We start from the raw sequence: 22,139 nt of genomic DNA, 5'->3' as shown, positions 1-22,139 counted from the left end.
TCGCAAAGGGTTGGACACGACTGACTGATTGAAGATTCTCAGCTCTTCATTCTCTTACATACAATTACCTGTATTTATGTTCTTTCTAATAAGAGCCTTAGACAAAAATTACACATTACCTAGAATGTGTTATATTGCTATTGCTAAGTCACTTCAGTCGTGTCCGACTCTGTGTGACCCCATAGACGGCAGCCCACCAGGCTCCCCCGTCCCTGGGATTCTCCAGGCAAGAACACTGGAGTGGGTTGCCATTGCCTTCTCCAATGCATGAAAGTGAAAAGTGAAAGTAAAGTCGCTCAGTCGTGTCCGACCCTCAGCGACCCCATGGACTGCAGCCTTCCAGGCTCCTCCATCCATGGGATTTTCCAGAGTACTGGAGTAGGGGTGCCATTGCCTTCTCCGAGAATGTGTTATATATGAAAATACAATTTTAAAAATGAAGTATCTCTGTATAGGTCAAAATAATGGTGAACACCCTCACAGGTATGTCACATCTATAACTTTCGTCACATCTCCTAAAGCCATTTGGGATAAACAAAGCATTTTTACCACCCTTATGCCCTCATCTTAAGAGTCTTTTTACTTCTGGCTTAGAAAATCTCAGACAAAAACAGATAATAGAGAAGAATAAGCAAAGTCAGTGAATTAATCAAGGTAAAATTATATAGTTATAGGAAAATTGAAGAGATTCTTTTTATATCCTGATTCTTTAATATAAGAAACAATCAGTATTATGAAAGTCTCTTAATGTATTTTACTTTTAATTTTATACTACAATTAATGCTCCCACAAACAAGTTATTTTATGTAGTAATTAATACTCTGAAGCAAATGATACCATTTGACTAGGTATTCATTAGAATGAAAGAAACCTTTCTAATCCAAGCATGAACTTGCCTGTGACTTTCAGAATAAGAGTATTCATCTCTCACCTATACAATGAAATTAGACCAGATGATCTCTAAAGTTTCTGATAGTTCTAAATGTTAATGACGCTACACTACTTATATAGCCAATCCACAATCTTTTTTCTAAAGTTCTTAAATCAGGATCTTCCCTAAAAATGGTGTGAAGTTTCCAAAATGCATTACATTTTAGAAAATTTTAAATTCACATCTATTACAGACTAGGAATTGAAAAGAGTAATTTCTTACAAATAAAGTGAAGTCCTTTATTTCCTACCATCCATGTTCCTAAGAATATGAAAGTATTAATTAAATTTCAGAAATGTATAAAAACTTTAAGGAACAGTTACTGAAAACAACAACAAAAAATTTTATTAACTTAGTAGGTTGAAGTTTTGTATTTGGAAAACAATTAACAATAAAAAATTAAGGAGTTTTGGGATGACCCTCTGTAATCACAGTATTTAAAAATAAAACTACTTTCCTCTGCATAATTCTACTACATAACTGCTAACTTTACTGAACTTCCAAAACTTACATGCAATTAACTTCAATATACATCTCCAAGGAAAGGTTTCATTGACCACGTAAACACTGATTTATTAAATATAGTACAAGTCCATGCTTTATAACTCAGCATTAAATTTCTCATGGAGAAATCAAGAAAAACATTTCCTATCATAGATAGTTATCAACTGTCTTTATCTCCCAAGTAACATTTCATTAAAGAAATCATCTGCCTTTCTTTACAGATGATGCCTGTGCTTTGGCCATTCTTCGAACCAGCGCTGCTTGTCTTTTTCTCTGAATTTCTTCCGGAGAATACTTTCTATTTTTCTCTTCTTCTTCTAAAAATGAAACCAAATATAGATATTAGTTTTAAAGACTATAAAATCATTCTGAATGAGTTTTAATTTTTACTTTTTCATTACCCAGATCTGCCACACTGGTTTTGTTATTGGGCTTCCCTGGTGACTCAGATGGTAAAGAATGCCTTTGGTTTTGTTACTCAACCATGTTGTTGCCGTTTAACTGGTAAGTCCTGTGGGACTCTTGTGACCCCATGGACTGTAGCCTGTCAGGCTCTGTCTATGGGGTTTACCAGGCAAGAATACTGGAGTGGGTTGCTATTTACTTCTCCAGGGGATCTTCCTGACCGAGGGACTGAACCTGCATCTCGTGTCTCTAGCATTGGCAGGAGGATTCTTTACTACCTAGCCATCAGGGGGGCCCATCCTAAACTATTAAGTATAAGACTACAAATGCAGATACAGTACAAGGCTCCAGGCCAAAATGAAATCAAGAACTGATCAATCTCTTTGATGTACTCTTCTCACAGGGTAATAAAATTGATTAAAAACTCTATATTTTGACTACCCAGCAAATAATTCTTATGAACAATGACACCTAATTTATATAACCAATAAATGAATATATTTTAAAAACAAATTGGAATTTTAAATGTTATATAGATTTTAATAGAAAAGTACTCAAAATAAAATGAATCAGATATTAATAATACTTCAAATATATATTTTTACTATAAGATAACTGATGTTAATATTCCTACTCGTACATTTTTTTCCTCTATAGATCTCAGATATTTTCATTTTAGCTGTTTAAGAAAAATATTTTGCAGTAATAGAGTGAAACCTATCATGTCAATCAACATAAAATTCACTGTCAAATACTGTATTTTTAGATGGAAGATATATTTTCTATAAACATTGGAAAATTATTTCAAGGAGCAGGATGTCTGCATAAAATTTTCAATATGAAATCTTTTTAAAAAATGTGGAGCATTCTGATATTTTTTTATGTAACATACTTTAGTATATACTTCAGATAAACATACTATGAAATGAACAATGTGTCTTAAATTTAACACAACCAATTCTGCCTCTACCAAAATTCTGAGTTCTAATAAAATGAATTTAATTCCACAGTTAAGCCAAGTCACTCTAAGCTACAATATTAGATTATTTATGTAATGCTACTAAGAATTAGACTTCAAAATTTTAGCCAACATTTTTTCATTTAATGTTCTAAAATCAAGACCATCATCCAAATACATATTTAAGTGACTGTGTATTGGTGAAACTGTATATATTGTAAAATTTACCCTTTACAGAAGTTAAATAAGAATCAGTAGTACTGTTAACAAGAGAAATAATATCTACAGTGACCTCTACAGAGATTCAGAATATAGTTGTTATAAGACATTTCTCTTGTTAACCAAGGTAGATATTTACCCAAAATATATCATCACTCTCTCCTTCTGTCCCCAGTGTAATCAGAAATGGGAGAGGGTGCTCAGAGTAAGAGATATATATCTCAAATTCCCCAGGTGATTCTGTTGCCTTTTACTTTTTTTCTAAATCAATTATCTTATAGACTGCAGCTATTTTTTCTTATAGAAAGATACAACATATAAATTAGCTTGACTAATTTATTATTTTAGTCTGAAAGCGGAGAAACACAAGAAACTCAGAACACACACACAATTTACATTCAGTTGACTGTAAATTTAGAAGGAAAATAGGTTAATAATCCATGGCAGAATAGAACATAGCTCCCTAAAACTGGCACCTCAGTTGGTTATGTGGTATTCTACAAATTAATTTCAAAAGATACAATAAAGTCACATAGGGAAAATTTGATTTTGGAAGAGCCATTCATTTCTTCGATAAAAATACATACCAAGGGCTCCAACTATTGGCGAGGAACAAAACAAAAATGGCTCTTTCAAATCTTAATCCTGAAGCAGGGGAGAAAAACTTTTTTTTTTCAGTTGTTGTTTAGTCACTAAGCCGAGTCTGACTCTAGCAACCCTGTGGACTGTAATCTTCCAGGCTCCTCTGTCAATGGGATTTCCCAGGCAACAATACTGGAATGTGTTGCCATTTCCTTCTTCAGGGAATCTTCCCAACTCAGGGATCCAACTTGTGTCTCCTGCATTGGCAGGCAGATTCTTTATCAGTGAGCCACCAGGAAGTCCTTTTTTTCAGTAAAAGACCCAAAAATATGTTAACTTTTAAGAGGCATAGGATCTCCTGTGGCAACTATTCAGCTCTGTCACAGCAGCATGAAAACAGCCATGGGCAACACATATAAATAAATGATGTGGCTATGTTTAAATAAAAGTTTGTTTAGGGACAATGAAACATGAATTCCACATAGTTTTCAAAAGGTATTAAGTATTATTGTTCTTTTGATTTTTTTCAACCATCTAAAAAGTGAAAATCACCTTAATATGGTGGCTGTACAAAAAACAGGTTATATAGGCTGGATTTGGACAGGCCACAATTAGCCAAATCTAGCTTAAAACAATGAGGTAGTTAGAAGTCCCCCCCACCCCGCCACCCCGCCAAAGGTATTTGCTGCAGAGCAGCTTGCTACACCAAAGTAAAAGGAAATGGCAATAATAGAAAATGTCAACAAGGTTAATATTAATTAGAATATTAGGTACTATCAATAAACTTAACAGAAAAACTGTAAAGTAAACTGAAAGAGTCTGTCCATAAAAAACAATGCTGATAAGATAGTAGACAGGAGTTTCGGAGAAACTCACATTCCAGAGAGACTTAGTCTTTAATGGAATTACAAGTATAATTAATTCACATTGGAAGAATGACTCAATTAACTGTACTTAAATATAAACAAATATCTGAAACTACTATCAATTGACAACAATTTTAAAGTTTCAAAATATTTAGTTTGGGTGATAACGTAGCGTATTCATTGTCAGTATTGATAAAAGTATAAATTGATGTAATTAGGGGTAAGATTTAAAGATCTCCATCAACATTTAAAATATTCTGAATCTTATATCAATTTTCAAACAGATACAATCTCATGAGCATGTGCAAATTTATGTAGAATATTCACTGGCACACTGGACTGCTTGTAATGCAAAAAACTGCAATCAAACTAAACCTCCATCAATAGAGAAACAGATAAATTATGGTATCATCCATACAACTACATATTATGTAGAGATTCAAAGGACTAAAGCAAATCTCTATGTACTATCAGGAAAAAGACAGTTACAATACATTAAGTGAAAGCAAAATCAAGCTGCCAAATAGTCTTTGCTATATAATTACAACTATTTAAATAAATGTATAGGTATACACACACCATCCTTCACCCCTACGTTTTTATACTTGCAGAAAATGCTATTAAAAGGGGCTTTCCCTGAAAAATCATTGGAGAAAAGGAGAAATAGAGGACTTACCTTTTTATGTCAAATTAACTTATACTTTTTACTTTTAAACAATAACCTATTACTGTCGCAAATTTTTTTAAATTGAGGGATCACTTAACAGGAAAGTTGTAGTGATAATGCCAACAAAAGCATCATTTAGAATCTAAACAGAAAACAATCTACTATTAAAAGAAACTAAAAACTCCATTACCATATTAACATTGATCTACATAATAGGTAAAATTCCTAATGTTAGCCTCAAGTGAGGGAGACTGATGTAAAAAGTCAATAATTACAAGCCAGCATAGTAAATGGTGTAAAACAAGTTAGCACGGGCTACTGGCATAACTGAGAAAGTGAATCAAAATCACTCTGAGTAGTTAGAAACACATTGTGTTTAAGAGATAAATGGAAACCAGCTAGCAGATCTGATGTATGCATGTGGGGATACAAGGTTTCTGTTGAAGAGCACTGGGCATTAAGAAACACACAGTTATGCCATAAATATTCCTTTTTAAAAATTATTACAGTTTCAGTGAAAGACAGACTTTTCAGATTATATTGTATAATGTTCACTCAAATATTTATTAAACATCTTCTAAATGGCAGCTGCTATGGTAGCTTAGGTTCACCGATGAGAAAGATGGTAATCAATATCTGATTGCAAACTGTGACAAAAGAAATTAAGGAAATAAAAGAGAGATGACTGAAAATAACAGGAAAGCATTTATAGACTGTTGAAGGCAGTAGTGTTAGCTGAGAATAGCAAAGTTCCTGAACTAGAGAAGAACCTATTCTGTTTGAGGAACTCAAATACAGCTGGTGTAGCTGAAATCTAGTAGGTAAGGCAAGAAAAAAAGAGAACAGGCAGGTTATAGAGACAGTCCAGGCTTGCAGATCAGGGTGTAAATTAAGATTTTATTTGAAATATGATGAGCAGTGCCTGAAGCTTGTCTTCAAGCAGAGGAATGCCAAATATGTCTACTTGCTTTTTATTTTTTTAACCTTGTTTTAAAAGATGAGTCTGCTGTTTGGAGACTAGAAATGAGAGGGAACAGGTAGAAGAACTGCAGCAGTCCAGTCAGGCAATGTTGGCTTGCATAACGGTGGTACAGCAGAGAGTGAGAAAAATGGACCATTTTGAGATACATTTTTTGAAGTAAAAACAATGGAACTTGAGAGATAGAAAGGAAAATTGGGGGAAAAGAAAAACTGAAAAGAATCAAAGATCACAAGATGTACTAAATAACAACTCTAACCATCATAGCTAACAGTTTTATATCAGATAGTATTCTAGCAAAGGCATTTAAGTAGAATGCTTTAAATCTTCACATATTGTTCTGCTAAAAATACACAATTACTCAAATTTTAAAACAGTGAGGTATTTCAGTGAACACAAGGACTCTCAGACAGTAATACATAGATGTATAAGTAAAATTTTCTAGGAAATAATTCAGAAAAGACTCAACACATACGTATTGATTGGCAACTATAATAGTCACTGTATTACATGTTGGCCAAGAATTCAATGCAGTCTTTTAAAAACACAAACCACCCAGTGTTGGTATATTCCAGCATCATTATTTGTAAGAATCACTTTAAGACTTCTAGTTAAAGCAGAATAGTGTCTTTAACATATATGTCATGAAAATTCAATACAACAAAGAACTAGTCTGGCTGTTTTTCAAAGAACAATTTAATACATACCTTTTGAAGGTTGTTTCAAAGGTTCAGAACATTTCACCAAAGACTGCTGTTGAACAGCCTTCCCAGGTAACGGGTTGACAGTTTTATTCTTCTCCAAACCCTGTGCTATTTTGATATCAGAAATACTTCCTGTTACAGAACTGTTATTAAATGGGGAAAGCATCGGACAATTTTTCATCTTTGTAAACACGTACTCAGAAAATCTAATTGCTCTGTAACGGTCACTCCGAGCTTCACCTCTTATGGTGCTCTTGGATAGATGTAGGGTACTCAGTCTCTTCTTAGAAGCAGCAATTTCTGTACTCATATGATGTGAACCCACATTCAAACTTGAACTTCCTGTAAGAACTGATTTAGAACTATTCACTTGTTTTGGTACATCAGTGTTGTTGCACGAGACATGCAGATTACTGATCTGACAGTCTGAGTTCTTAGAGTATATACTCAAATTTGTCGTGGCACCTAAAAATCCTGGAGAATTTCCATACATTTCCCCTCTCTCCATCTTCACTGATTTATTTATTTGTAAGCTATTTGCCAATGAAGATGTCTGTGCTGAAATGCTGTTCAGATTCAGGTGCTTTGACTGCATCAACTGACTTGCTTGTTTAGGTGTAGTAAACACGTTTTTGGCTCCATGTTTAGAACTATTATTGATCCCAAGTATACTTTCTGATGTCTTGCTGTCAACTCTAGTATCTTGCTCCTGAGTTAGTCTTTCAATATCATCACATGCCTGGTATAATATATCATCATCTACGTCATCTGCTTCCCAGCTATTCTCTAACTGATGACATGCTTTAACAATTTCATTGGTAAATGATGGATCATTCCAATCATCAAAGAAAGAACCTAACTTTGATCCATTAGTCTGATCTGGGTTACAAACACTGGTTGTATTGCCCAAAGTTGCTGAGCCGAAAGGCTTGACATTAGCAGGCACCTTCAAAGACTGATTAAAAATGGACTTATTAGAACATCCTGGTTTCAAAGCAGATTTCTTTTCAGAAGCATTTACTTTAGAATTAAATTTAGTATGAGTATCTTCATTTACTTTTGTCAGATTAGATGCAACTGCACAGTCTTGAATTTTGTCTTGATTAACAACTATATTAAAAGATTTCTCCAATTTCATTTTATTCCCAGTGGCTGATAATTTATTTGGTTTATCATTTGGCTTTGGTGAAAATCTGTATTTTTCCGCATCTGTTAATTCATTGTTCCATGTATTTGAAGGAAGACCTTGTAAAATTTTTGAATCTCTTAACTTGACATCTACACTTTTATTCATTCCTGACTTACTTGTAGCCTCTTTACCGTTAAAGGAATACATTTCCTTTTGATCAGCAATTTGGACTGTTTTAGGAGCAGGGAACAGCTCAGACATTTCAATATTCTGCATAACAAAAGGTTCATTACTTAGTAAGTTTTCCCAATCATCCTCAAAATCACTGGTAGTAAAAGTATCAATGTGTTTATTAAAAGTTCCTGGTTCCTTAGTACAGAAAGTTACATATGATTTTGTCATTCCAGGATTATCGACTTGATGAGAAAGTGATCCTAGGGTTTTACTTGGCAGATTTTCAGTGACCACAGATCCATTAGTAATGATTTTCTCCTCTTTCAAAGTGTTTTTCTTTCCAAAGGTAGTATTACTGGTTTTCAAGAAAGCATCTGACAATTCTTGGCTTAACTGTCCACTACATTTCTGAGTAGAACCATCAAACATGGCAATAAAGGCTGCTTCAGCATTTTGGTCAAATGGCTTCTGACTGCTGGTTTGATCATTTACCACAGATATCTTGGTATTTTCTTTCACTGGCTTCTTTATTATAGCCTTATCTATTTCAGGAACTATATCACACAGTAACTGCATCTGTACATTATCTCTGCAATTATGTGTAGTCTCTGCTTCTGAAATCATCTGGATAAGATCATGATTTCTCTTGTCTTGCTCTTGAATCACATCCAGCTCTTCCATATTTTTATCAAATTGCTTAGCTAATTTCATAAGTTCTTCCTCTTGATTTTGTGATTTTAACCTATTAAACAAATATTTCAAAAATTATGTAGATATTCTAAAAGTCATAAATACTAAACTGTTATTTAACATGTTTTAATGTTAAAACTCACAAATTTTAACACATCCTGACATAAATAAGTTCAAAACTTTACATGTCAAAGTTAAGGATAATAATTTATAACCATTTTGACATACACACAAAGCCCAAACAAAACACTAAAAATATTCACTTCACTGAATGTCAGAAAAACTGAAAAGTTTAAACTTACTTTGTGCAGCTGAGTTTTGCTCTTGATCTTCCTTTGGCTACACTAGGAGTGCAAGGAATAGCAGTGTCACCAATCCACATGCCCAGCATGGAGTCTGTTGTTGGTTTCTCATCCTTTGGTAGAAGGGCCAAAAAAAAAAGAGAGATGTGAAAGTACAAAAACTAACCAAACAAAAACCCACTTTAATTATGTAGAATTATTTTCTTAAAGGAATAAATTGTGGTAAAGTGACAGCAATCAAACAAACTTCAAAACAATGAAAAGCTGGAGGATGGTTATAACAAGTTGCAAGAAGTGATATACTTGCTTTAGGGAATGAAAACACTCAGAATTGGAAATTCCATATTTTCAAAAAACTTTTAAGTTTTTAAGAATTTAATTAGAAATGCACGTTAGTTGCTCAGTCATGTCTGACTCTTTGCGACCCCATGGACTGTAGCCTGCCAGACTCCTCTGTCAATGGAATTTTCCAGGCAAAAACACTGGAGTATATAGCCATTCCGTTCTCCAGGGGACTTTCCTGACCCAGGGATCGAACCCAGGTCTCCTGCATTGATTGCGGGCAGATTCTTTACCATCTGAGCCACTGTGGAAGCCACTGCAGAATAGAAATACATATTCAATAATAAAAGTACATATTTTTATCAAAAGAAAACTGATCATCCTATTTCAGTTGTCCTAAGATATTGATAAAAATAAATGTTAGTACTAGAAATAAACTGTGCAGCAGGAATTATCAGAGTTAGGAATAAAAAAATAAACAGGGAGTTCTTTCTGTATTACCTGAATCTCCAAATTTTCCCTATTGCCATTATAACATTTATCTAAGTTGGACAATCCATGTTGACGTGAATTGACAACACTTAGACAGAACTAAGAAAATTTAGCATTAAGTCAGGACCAAGTTAGAGATAATGGCAAGATTAGAACTGATGCTGTGAATGAGGTAGGGAGAAGAACAAAATTAAGTAGAGAAAGTGGGTAAAAAAGTTTTAACCAGTATTAAGGCTAGAAAAAAGCCATTTTAGTCCTACATGTTTCTTTTATACCTTTTAGTTACTTGATCATGCACAAAATTAGAGAATGAATTCATTATTAGTTACAAACCAAACCAACAAAATAAACAAGTTAATCATTTTCTACTCTATTTTTATAGTATCTGGAATGAATATAAACAAGCAACTGTCACACAAAATAATCTAATCACTAGATTACAGATTACTTGAAGGCAAGCACAGTTTCTATGATAACTCAGCATCTAGCAAAATGCTGAGCATAAAGATGTCAGTTCATGTTTATACACTAGAAAGTTAGGTGGTAAGTTGCCTACAACTTGGTACTTCAAAATCATCAATTAATCAAAAAGTAGTTTCCTTAGATGTCCAATTGAATCCAGCAGTTTTCAGCTTTGCAAATACTCAAGAAAAGCAATAAATTTGATTTTAGACTCAATACATAGCTTCCCTTTTGTTTCAACAATCTTGAATTTGGGAAGATAACATTCTTAATGATTTAATTACGATTTTTTTTTTTGGGTCCATTTACCAAGTAGTTTTAAATTCACTCCATTTTTAGAGAATAAAAGTATAATAACTTTATATATACAGTTATATAAATACATGGGTCCTATATATGGTTTTTATATTATTGTAAATGTTACATTTTAAAAAATTCATTAATAATTACATAGTACAATCCAGGTGCTGTAAAATGTATCTAAGCACATTAGTTCATTTAATTCTAGAGTATACTCGGCAGAGTTGTATAAAAATGATGGAAAAATATATACCATCTTCAAACAAACAATACTGTATGAAAAGTATCCCGAAGAAAGTAAAATGACTAATCAATTAAAATAAAAATGTAAATTTTAAAAAATGTCATCTCTGGAACTATTGCTGTTTGTTGTTTAGTCCCCGAGTCGTGTCCAGCTCTTTGTGACCCCATGGACTGTAGCCCACCTGGCTCCCCTGTCCATGGGATTTCCCAGGCAAGGAAACTGGAGTTGCCATCTCCTACCCCACAGGATATTCCCGACCCAGGGACTGAATCCACATCTCCTGAATTGGCAGGTGGATTTTTTACCACTGAGCCACCAGGAAAGCCCCATCAATTAAAAGTACAAATTTTAAAATATATCTCTGGAACTATTAAGGTGATTTAAATAATTATTTGAGGAGGGTAACTCATCTATGCCATTCTGGAACATGACAAGTTCCTAAACAGACCTTGATATTACCAAAGATTTATACGCTTTAAAAGTGCTCACTTGAAAGGGGTACCATGTAAAAACAACTAATTTAACTGTATTTCTTCTTATACACAAGTTATCACTTGCATACTGCTGCCATTTCTTTATGTGAGCAATTATTTCCAGCCTACTTAAGTAAAGAGTTCAATAATTTACTTACCTTTTTTATCACTAATTAGGCTGGCCAGTCCACACATTGTATTATGCTTCTTTCGTGTAAAATCAACAATTTAATGAAGATCTATTGTTAACTTATGTAGCAAATAATATATGGCATAAATGGCTATTTAACTAATGAACTCTATGTAAAATGTATTTCTATGACATGCCAAAGATGGAAAGTAGAGCTAGTAGCAACAGAGCTCTTTTGACTGTGCTAGTTGTAATTTTGGATGTTTTATAGCCACTAAGAAAAACTTTATTTCCTGTCTCCTCCACCTGGATGATGGTGATCCTTGTAACCACAGTTTGGGCCAGTGCCATGTATTGTTTATGGTCAACATACAGTCACTATCTGAGGCCACATCAAGGAAAATATCATACTTCCTGTGAAGACACTAAACAAAAATTGGATGTTTTCTGGATTTAAATGTTGCTGAATAAGAAAAAACAGAAAAAGGTCCAGAGCAGAGAGTGACTTACTCAAGCATCACAAGAGCTGAAATAAAGAAGAAACTTTTGAACACAGTTCTTTTACAGCAAATAATTTAACTATCATACTTAATTTTAATATACCTAGTATTTGTAGTACATAGCTTACAAACAATTTTTATCTAATTCAATCATCACAATAATACAAGAAAGAGAGCAAGACAAGTAATAATTCTATTTTAATAACTAAATGAACTAAAGTTCAGATAGTTTAAGTGACTTGCTTATATGTGTGTGTATGCTCAGTCAAGTCCAACTCTTTGAGACCTCATGGACAGTAGCCACCAGACTCCTGTGTCTGTGGAATTTCCAAGGCAAAAATACAGGAGGGGGTTGCCATTTCCCACCCCAGGAGTCTTCCTGACCCAGGGACTGAACCCATGTCTCCTGCGTCTCTTGCACTCGCAAACAGATTCTTTACCACTGCGCCACCTGGCAAGTCAAGTGACTTGCTTAGGGGTTGCCACAGAAGGCAGACTTAGTACTAAACCCAAATCCAGTTTTTTTCCACTCTAATGTTTCCTGATGATATTTTAAGTTAACAAGTATTAAGAAAGGCAGTTTCAACTGGGAAAACACTACTACAGACAGTTAAAATAATAATAATAATAATAAAAAAAGATTTTGAAATTTAAATTTTTATTGTCTGATTCTATTCTTTTAGTAACCTGAAAAATAATAACCATATATTATTAAATAACATTAAAAACAAAATAAAAACAAGGCTCTCGTTAAAAATCATCTCTAAAAAATAAAACATATGCTTAGGAAAATATATGTTCCCAACTTTACATTATGTTCCTTTTTTCAAAACATGCATTTCAGTTGTAGAAAAGGTAAAAGTAATCTGTGCTGCTCTGTTTCTGGAGAAGAGAATCGAATAAGACAAAATATTTTTCACATAAATGAACTACAAACAAAACTTACTGCCATTTGTTTCACTGTTCTAAAATACACTATAAAATTACCTATATTTACCTGAGGCGCAATACGATTAACAATATGTGAGATCTCATCACTATCTGTGGTGTAAAGCTGCTTTTTTCTTCCTTTATCTAAAGAAACAAAGAAATTCATATAAACAAAAATTTCTAAAAATATCAGTCACTTCTTACAGAAAACAATTAGCATGACTTAGATCACTAAGCACTCTGACATCACATGCCTATCACAGTAACAAAATCACTTAAGATTTTGGAAAAACATCTGCTGTATGAAAGTTCCTGATGTGAATACCTGACTGAAATTCTAAGGTTAAATCCTAATCATCAAATATTCACCCAGATAAAACTGTTAATGACAAATTACCTAATTGTTTTGTCATTGGAGAATTTTGATCCCAAAAGATATCATTCTGTCCATCTGGATCATTAGGAGAACTGAAGGTAGATGACAATAAATCCACTTGCAGCGTTCTCTTTGGTGTCTCATATCTTTCTATACAAAATAAGATGAAAATAACTATTATTGCATTCTAAAGGATTACTTTACTTCATAACACCCTAATGTTAAATACCTCAGCTAAATTACTTTTTATGTTGCAATTATAAACTTTTCTCCCAGTGATGACTATATTACTTTATCCACAACTGAAACGTGTTTCACATAAAAATCCCAGTAGTACGTTACAAACTTGACATTGTAAATAATAAGTACTTTAAGACAATCTAATAGCTCTATAAATGGACAATACTGTATAAGCTAGCCACTCCACTGGAACTCGGAGGCTTTTGGAACCACCTGTAATTTACAAACACATTTCAAAAATGAAAAATATTTTAACAGCAACTTCAGAAAAAGTCTGTGTTTAGCCTCCTTTGGGCAACCCTACCCAATTTACACTAATTATTTAAAAAAACTATAGTGAGCCATTTCTTAGTTACGTTCTGTCAAATACCACTTTTTGTTTATTCCGCAATTGTTTTGTGAAAGTAAACTACAAACAAGGTAAAAAGCTCTATTTTAAGAACATGCTCTAGGAAACAGCTCTTCTGAGTTTCAATTCCTATCAGGATTCATCAGAAATCTTTTAAAAAAATGAAACACCAAAAAGTGATCAGAATGATATACTTGGAGGCCCATAGTTTCCTACTTTGAGGAACTTTATACAAAGGAACTTCCGGTTTATTCATAAGGTAAAACATCACCGAGATCTTGAGAATACAGATAACTGTATTTCATATGGCCTCTTCACTAAAATCTGGTCAGGGCAAACAGTTTAAGGTGAAATAACCCCTCTAGGCATAACCTGAAGGCTTTAAAAGGTATTATTTCTCATCGCTATGCCACTGCTGATCCCTGGAGAAGCAGCCTAGAAATTAGCGTTCCTCCCTGAGGTAAACCCCACAACTTATTCCTGTGGCAGGGGCGATAAGTGGTGGTCAAGCCTAACCGGGCAGTGCTCATACTCGGGGATGAAAGTCGTGGGGGAATATATTCTGGTTAATTTTGAACTCTTGAGGGAGAAGCCCAGGGAAAGAAAACACGATTTCAGACTCCACCCCCACCCGGGGCTCTAAAGCTGAGGCGCTGAGGCCCAGGGAGGCCCCGCTGCCCATGTCTCACCCTCGGTATTACTTTTACTGCACGAAGCGGCTACTGGAGGCTGTTCTTGCTGCGGCAAGGGCCGGGGAGGCCTCTCTCCTGGCCCTTGGGGCCCCGAGCCGCGGGCCGCCCTCAGCCGCCTCTTTCCCGATTCGAACACCAAACTGCATTCTTCAGTCGCCATCGCTTTGCGCGGCGTTTGCTTCAGGCCAGAGCTGTCCCCATGTTTCCTTCGCCGACTCATGGCTCAGGACCCCCTCCACCGGCAGCGTTTCCTTTCACATTTTGCAACGGGAGCAGTAGAGCAATGGAACTAAAAGCGGGACGCCAAGCCAACGACCGCCACCATTTTGACCGGAGGGACGCTCGTAAGAGGAGGGCGCTGATTGGCTGCGTCGGGACGAGGGGCGGGGCGACCAGGGTGCCTGCGCAGCCCGCGACCGTGTCTGCTCTGTTTGCTCGGATTCGTCCGCATTGGAAGTGATTTAAGGGGTATTGGTCTGGCCACAGAGGCTCAGAGCTAGAGCATGCGAGGTGTAAAGAATCCTCTGGCACTTTTTTATTGGGCTTACAACTAGAATCGGAGAAGGCAATGGCACCCCACTCCAGTACTTTTGCCTAGAAAATCCCGTGGACGGAGCAGCCTGATAGGCTGCAGTCCATGGGGTCGCTAAGAGTCAGACACGACTGAGCGACTTCACTTTCACTTTCATGCACTGGAGAAGGAAATGGCAACCCACTCCAGTGTTCTTGCCTGGAGAATCCCAGGGACGGGAAGCCTGGTGGGCTGCCGTCTATGGGGTCGCACAGAGTCGGACACGACTGAAGCGACTTAGCAGCAGCAACAACTAGAATAACACATTACTCGGGTTCAGATTATTGTGGGTTTTAATTTTTGGAAAAAGAGGAAATACAGGAATCGGAAGGAAGACAAAACTTCTTCCATAGATGATATGTGCATAGAAAATCAAAACACGTAGGAAAAGTTATTAAATTCATAAATTAACAGAGTTGCTGATACAAAGTCAATATTCGAGGATCAATTGTGTTTCAATGGATTAATAATGTTAACATTGACGTTTTAAAGAAAGATGATTCATAGCATACAAGATATCAGTTAATTAGGAATAAATTTAACCAGATGGTAACCCTCCTACAGAGAGAATTATGAGATATTTAAAAAAAAAAAATTGAAGACCTAAATAAACGAAGAAATATTGCATTCATAGATTGAAAGACTCAATATTGGTAGATCTTTTTTTCTTGAACGTCACTCAGTGGTGTCCAACTCTGTGGGACTCTCTGGACTGGGGCCTGCCAGGCCACTCTGTCCATGGAATTCTGGTGTGGGTAGCTGTTCCCTTCCCCAGGGAATCTTCCCAACCTAGAGATCCAGCACAGGTCTCCTGCATTGCAGATGGATTCTGTTACCAGCTGAGCCACCAGGGAAGCCCAGGTATACTGAAGTGGATAGCCTATCCCTTCTCCAGTGGAACTTCCTGACCCAGGAATTGAACTGGGGTCTCCTGCATTGCAGGCAGATTCTTTACCAGCTGAGCTACAAGATAGATTCCCTCAAATCAAGTGCTATTTGATTATATATTGAATTGTAAAAGGTAAAATAACATTCTATTATATATATTGTCTTCATTACATAAAGTGAATTTTAAATTGAACAAAAAGGTCACCAACTGTAAAGAAAATAATTAAAAATATGGCTACATTAAATTCATAACTTGAGGACTTCTGCCTAACCAAAGACAACATTAAAGACAATGAAAAGCAAGTCACAGATTGGGAGAAGATTTTACAATATGCAAAATTAAGGGCTCATATATAAACCATACCAAGAACAGATATAAATCTCTAAGGAAATGATTGACCACCATTAAGAAAAGTGGGTCAGATATTTTAGGAGGCTCTGCAAAAGAAAATCAACGTGTTCAACAAACTTGTATAAAGGTACTCAACCTTATTTGTGATGAGGAAGATGAAAATTACAACGAGGATATGATACTCTTCTCAGGAGGAGGGTGCAGAAACCCACTCCAGTATTCTTGCCTGGAGAATCTCCATAGATAGAGGAGCTTGGTGGGCTACAGTCCTTGGGGTCACAAAGAGTTGGACACCACTAAAGCTACTGAGCATGCATGCACATGATACTCTTCTACACCCATCAGAATGGCTAAAATTAAGGTCTGACAATAGAGGTAACAACGAAGTAAAACTGATGAGACCATAGCCACTGCCTTGGTTGCATCATGCGAGAAAATGGACAGCCAGAAGCCCCAGCCAATAGAAACTGTCACAGAACTGCTGGTGATGGCATAACTTGGTTTATCAACTTGCAAAACAGTTTTTGATCTAGCAATCCCACTCCACATACTTGTGTATCAAGATACATTTTATAAGAATGCTTTTAGCAATTAAATTCAAAATTACCCTAAGCTGGAAGCCAACCAAATACCCTTCAACAGTAGAGTGGGTAAATATATTGAGCTATATTTACTCAACAGAATGCTGCATAGTAATGAAAATGAAAAACTATCGCTCCTTGTAACAGGAAAAACATATCTCATAAACTTCAGCAAAAGAAGCCAGATTCCCCTATCCATCCTCCCCAAGAATACTATGTAACTCCATTTACATAAATTCCAACAGGCAAAATTAAACCATATTGTATAGAGATGTAAGCTTAAATGATAAAATTATAAAGAACAATCAAGGAAGTGATGACCATAATAGTCAGAATAATGTTACTTTGGGGAGGAGAGAAGGGCAATGATTAGAAGCCAAGATGGAAGGAGAGTATCTGATAGTTTTGTTCATTGGCTTATTCTAGTTGTTGATTTTGTGATAATTCATTGAGCTGAACATGTCATTTTATGTACTTTTCTGAATCATATTTATCAATAAAAATATTTTAAAATTTTAATGTAAGGCAAAAAAAACCTTTATTTCCACTGAAGAAATGGTTTATATTTCTTTTTTGTAATTTACTATTTTTGTTCTTCAGTTTGGCTGACAGGAATCCTAGAACTAAATCTGAGGTACTATCAATTATGTAAAACATTGTGGCAAAGTAGTTCTTTTCTTTTTCCTCACTACTTTACTTTCTACGAATATTTCTATTGCCATTTTTGCAAGAGAAGAGGGAGCCAGAGAACAGTCACATTCCAGGTCTTGTCCTAGGTCTGGAGCAAGTTCCTGGGATGGGCCAGTAAGTGAGCGTCCTTGACTTGGAGCAGGAAAGAATTCAAAAGCCAAAGTATTAATAAAGTGACAGCAGGTTTATTTAGAGTTACACATTTCACTGGCAGAAACCAGACCATCTCAGCTAGGTAATTTCATAGGTTAATGGGAGGAATATGCTAACTATTTGGGGTAAGAGGAGAGATTTCCAGGAATTGGGCCACCACTCACTTTTGGCCTTTTATGGTCAGCCTAGGAACTGTCACGGCACTTGTCATGGCACTGGTGTCCTTTAGCTGGCCCATGCATTACAATGAGTCTGTAATGAGGTTCAAGATCAATCGGAAGTCAGATCTTTCAGCATCTTGGGCCTAATCAGTTTTTGTAGTATTCTATACCATTCTTTTTTTGCATTTCTTTTCCATGGGGATGGTCTTGATCCCTGTCTCCTGTACAATGTCACGAACCTCATTCCATAGTTCATCAGGCACTCTATCTATCAGATCTAGGCCCTTAAATCTATTTCTCACTTCTACTGTATAATCATAAGGGATTTGATTTAGGTCATACCTGAATGGTCTAGTGGTGTTACCTACTTTCTTCAATTTCAGTCTGAATTTGGCAATAAGGAGCTCATGATCTGAGCCACAGTCAGCTCCAGGTCTTGTTTTGGCTGCAAAGAATATAATCAATCTGATTTCGGTGTTGACCATCTGATGTTGTCCATGTGTAGAGTCTTCTCTTGTGTTGTTGGAAGAGGCTGTTTGCTATGACCAGTACGTTCTTTTGGCAAAACTCTATTAGCCTCTGCCCTGCTTCATTCCGTATTCCAAAGCCAAATTTGCCTGTTACTTCAGGTGTTTCTTGACTTCCTACTTTTGCATTCCAGTCCCCTATAATGAAAAGGACATCTTTTTTGGATGTTAGTTCTAAAAGGTCTTGTAGGTCTTCATAGAACCACTCAACTTCAGCTTCTTCAGCATTACTGGTTGGTGCATAGACTTGGATTACTGTGATATTGAATGGTTTGCCTTGGAAACGAACAGAGATCATTCTGTGTTTTTTGAGATTGCATCCAAGTACTGCATTTCGGACTCTTTTGTTGACCATGATGGCTACTCCATTTCTTCTGAGGGATTCCTGCCCGCAATAGTAGATATAATGATCATCTGAGTTAAATTCACCCATTCCAGTTCACTTTAGTTCGCTGATTCCTAGAATGTCGACGTTCACTCTTGCCATCTCTTGTTTGACCACTTCCAATTTGCCTTGATTCATGGACCTGACATTCCAGGTTCCTATGCAATATTGCTCTTTACAGCATCGGACCTTGCTTCTATCACCAGTCACATCCACAGCTGGGTGTTGTTTTTGCTTTGGCTCCATCCCTTCATTCTTTCTGGAGTTATTTCAAATAATAAATTATTTTTTTTTAATGCAAAAAAAGCAAAATGGCTGTCTGGGGAGGCCTTACAAATAGCTGTGAAAAGAAGAGAAGTGAAAAGCAAAGGAGAAAAGGAAAGATTTAAGCATCTGAATGCAGAGTTCCAAAGAATAGCAAGGAGAGATAAGAAAGCCTTCCTCAGTGATCAATGCAAAGAAATAGAGGAAAACAACAGAATGGGAAAGACTAGAGATCTCTTCAAGAAAATTAGAGATACCAAGGGAACATTTCATGCAAAGATGGGCTCGATAAAGGACAGAATGGTATGGACCTAATGGAAGCAGAAGATATTAAGAAGAGGTGGCAAGAATACAGAGAAGAACTGTACCAAAAAGATCTTCACGACCCAGATAATCACGATGGTGTGATCACTGACCTAGAGCCAGACATCCTGGAATGTGAAGTCAAGTGGGCCTTAGAAAGCATCACTATGAACAAAGCTAGTGGAGATGATGGAATTCCAGTTGAGCTATTCCAAATCCTGAAAGATGATGCTGTGAAAGTGCTGCACTCAATATACCAGCAAATTTGGAAAACTCAGCAGTGGCCACAGGACTGGAAAAGGTCAGTTTTCATTCCAATCCCAAAGAAAGGCAATGCCAAAGAATGCTCAAACTACCGCACAGTTGCACTCATCTCACACGCTAGTAAAGTAATGCTCAAAATTCTCCAAGCCAGGATTCAGCAATATGTGAACCATGAACTTCCAGATGTTCAAGCTGGTTTTAGAAAAGGCAGAGGAACCAGAGACCAAATTACCAACATCCGATGGATCATGGAAAAAGCAAGAGAGTTCCAGAAAAACATCTATTTCTGCTTTATTGACTATGCCAAAGCCTTTGACTGTGTGGATCACAATAAACTGTGGAAAATTCTGAAAGGAATGGGAATACCGGATGACCTGATCTGCCTCTTGAGAAATTTGTATGCAGGTCAGGAAGCAACAGTTAGAACTGGACATGGAACAACAGACTGGTTCCAAATAGGAAAAGGAGTACTTCAAGGCTGTATATTGTCACCCTGCTTATTTAACTTCTATGCAGAGTACATCTTGAGAAATGCTGGGCTGGAAGAAGCACAAGCTGGAATCAAGATTGCCGGGAGAAATATCAATAACCTCAGATATGCAGATGACATCACCCTTATGGTAGAAAGTGAAGAGGAACTAAAAAGCCTCTTGATGAAGGTGAAAGAAGAGTGAAAAAGTTGGCTTAAAATTCAACATTCAGAAAAAGAAGATCATGGCATCTGGTCCCATCACTTCATGGGAAGTAGATGGGGAAACAGTGGAAACAGTGTCAGACTTTATTTTGGGGGGCTTCAAAATCACTGCAGATGGTGACTGCAGCCATGAAATTAAAAGACGCTTCCTCCTTGGAAGGAAAGTTATGACCAACCTAGATAGCATATTGAAAAGCAGAGACATTACTTTGCCAACAAAGGTCTGTCTAGTCAAGGCTATGGTTTTTCCAGTGGTCATGTATGGATGTGAGAGTTGGACTATGAAGAAGGCTGAGCACCGAAGAATTGATGCTTTTGAACTGTGGTGTTGGAGAAGACTCTTGAGAGCCCCTTGGACTGCAAGGAGATCCAACCAGTCCATTCTGAAGGAGATCAGCCCTGGGATTTCTTTGGAAGGAATGATGCTAAAGCTGAAACTCTAGTACTTTGGCCACCTCATGCGAAGAGTTGACTCATTGGAAAAAGTCTGATGCTGGGAGGGATTGGGGGCAAGAGGAGAAGGGGATGACAGAGGATGAGATGGCTGGATGGCATCACCGAATCGATGGATGTGAGTCTGAGTGAACTCTGGGAGTTGGTGATGGACATGGAGGCCTGGCGTGCTGTGATTCATGGGGTCGCAAAGATTTGGACACGACTGAGTGACTGAACTGACCTGAACTAATGCCATTCTTTTGCCACAGTTCTGCCCTGCTCCCTTCCTTCCTGTCTCACCACAATTATATGTAATCTACATATTTAAAAACCATTATTTAGTTTTATATTATTTATTTATATATAACTGGATATGACTGCTTGGGAGGTCACATCTCTTAAAATTCAAATTAATTTCTTGAACCTGCAATTGTTTAAAGTAATAGGAATATTTCAGTTATTTTCTGGGGTCTCTCCTACCTCTCAACTGACCAAGAATTCCAGAAGCAAAATTTTACAAACTCAAATGTCCATTATAATACTTTCTTAAATAAATGGCATCATAGCTATCTAAGACTAAATTTATCCTAAAAATACCTAACTCATACTGAGAAAATAGTTGAAGGTATTTGAAGTATTTAATAATGCCTATTGGGGCAATAACTATGTGGTAATCATTTAAAGCATATTAATACTGAAAATAAAATAGCAATGAATAATTTCCCTTAACTGTCCAAATTCTATAATGCCCAAGTAACTCTTATAAAAAGAAACAACTCAAACTCAAAAAACAGACATATGTTCTTACCTTAGTAGCCCCAGGATGGCTATAATCTATAATCATTATGTGGTAGGAAACTATCATAAGTTTTAGTTTTAAAGTTACTTAATTCACACAATCTGTTCCAGTTCTAAATGTAGTTCAAAATAAATGTGTTTCCTGAATATAGCTCCAAATGAATTACAGTACAACTAACTTCTGGATAAAATATTTTAATAAAAGGTAAATCTTGTAGACATCTGAATGCAATGTCATCCAAAAGGCCAAAATAGCATCTCTAGGCATTTAAATAACATGTACATACAAGTGCGTTTTAGTACAACTAAAAACTGTTTTAATAAATCAGAGTTAAACTCTGATTTGTTTTACCTGCATAAATTATTCATAAGTTTAACAGTGATTATTAAGCAAAAATTTGAGGCATTGAGAGTCTGTTGTTAAGGAGCTTTTTTATAGTGAAGTGATTGCCTTGTCACTTACATTACAATGATACTGTCAGGATCAATGGCC

General features: G+C 36.1%; 1 protein-coding gene across 2 annotated transcripts; it reads right to left on the bottom strand.

The window, feature by feature from the left end:
* Nucleotides 1-1,250: 1,250 nt before the first annotated feature.
* ETAA1 (ETAA1 activator of ATR kinase) lies at nt 1,251-14,953 on the bottom strand. Of its 2 annotated transcripts, none has more exons than XM_055540495.1 (6): nt 14,590-14,953; nt 13,321-13,449; nt 12,991-13,067; nt 9,111-9,223; nt 6,819-8,860; nt 1,251-1,752 (listed from the first exon to the last, which is right to left on the bottom strand). In XM_055540495.1, exons 1-6 carry the CDS (start codon nt 14,798-14,800, stop codon nt 1,637-1,639), a joined length of 2,688 nt encoding a protein of 895 aa, XP_055396470.1. In that variant the 5' UTR covers nt 14,801-14,953; the 3' UTR covers nt 1,251-1,636. The 2 variants fall into 2 exon arrangements, with proteins under 2 accessions (XP_055396470.1, XP_055396469.1); XM_055540494.1 differs by having other exon boundaries at nt 14,578-14,952.
* Nucleotides 14,954-22,139: the final 7,186 nt, after the last annotated feature.

This window comes from Bubalus kerabau, chromosome 11 (genome assembly GCF_029407905.1).
Source record: "Bubalus kerabau isolate K-KA32 ecotype Philippines breed swamp buffalo chromosome 11, PCC_UOA_SB_1v2, whole genome shotgun sequence".
Classification (NCBI taxonomy): Eukaryota; Metazoa; Chordata; class Mammalia; order Artiodactyla; family Bovidae; genus Bubalus; species Bubalus kerabau.
This window is presented reverse-complemented; position numbering and strand designations above follow the sequence as displayed.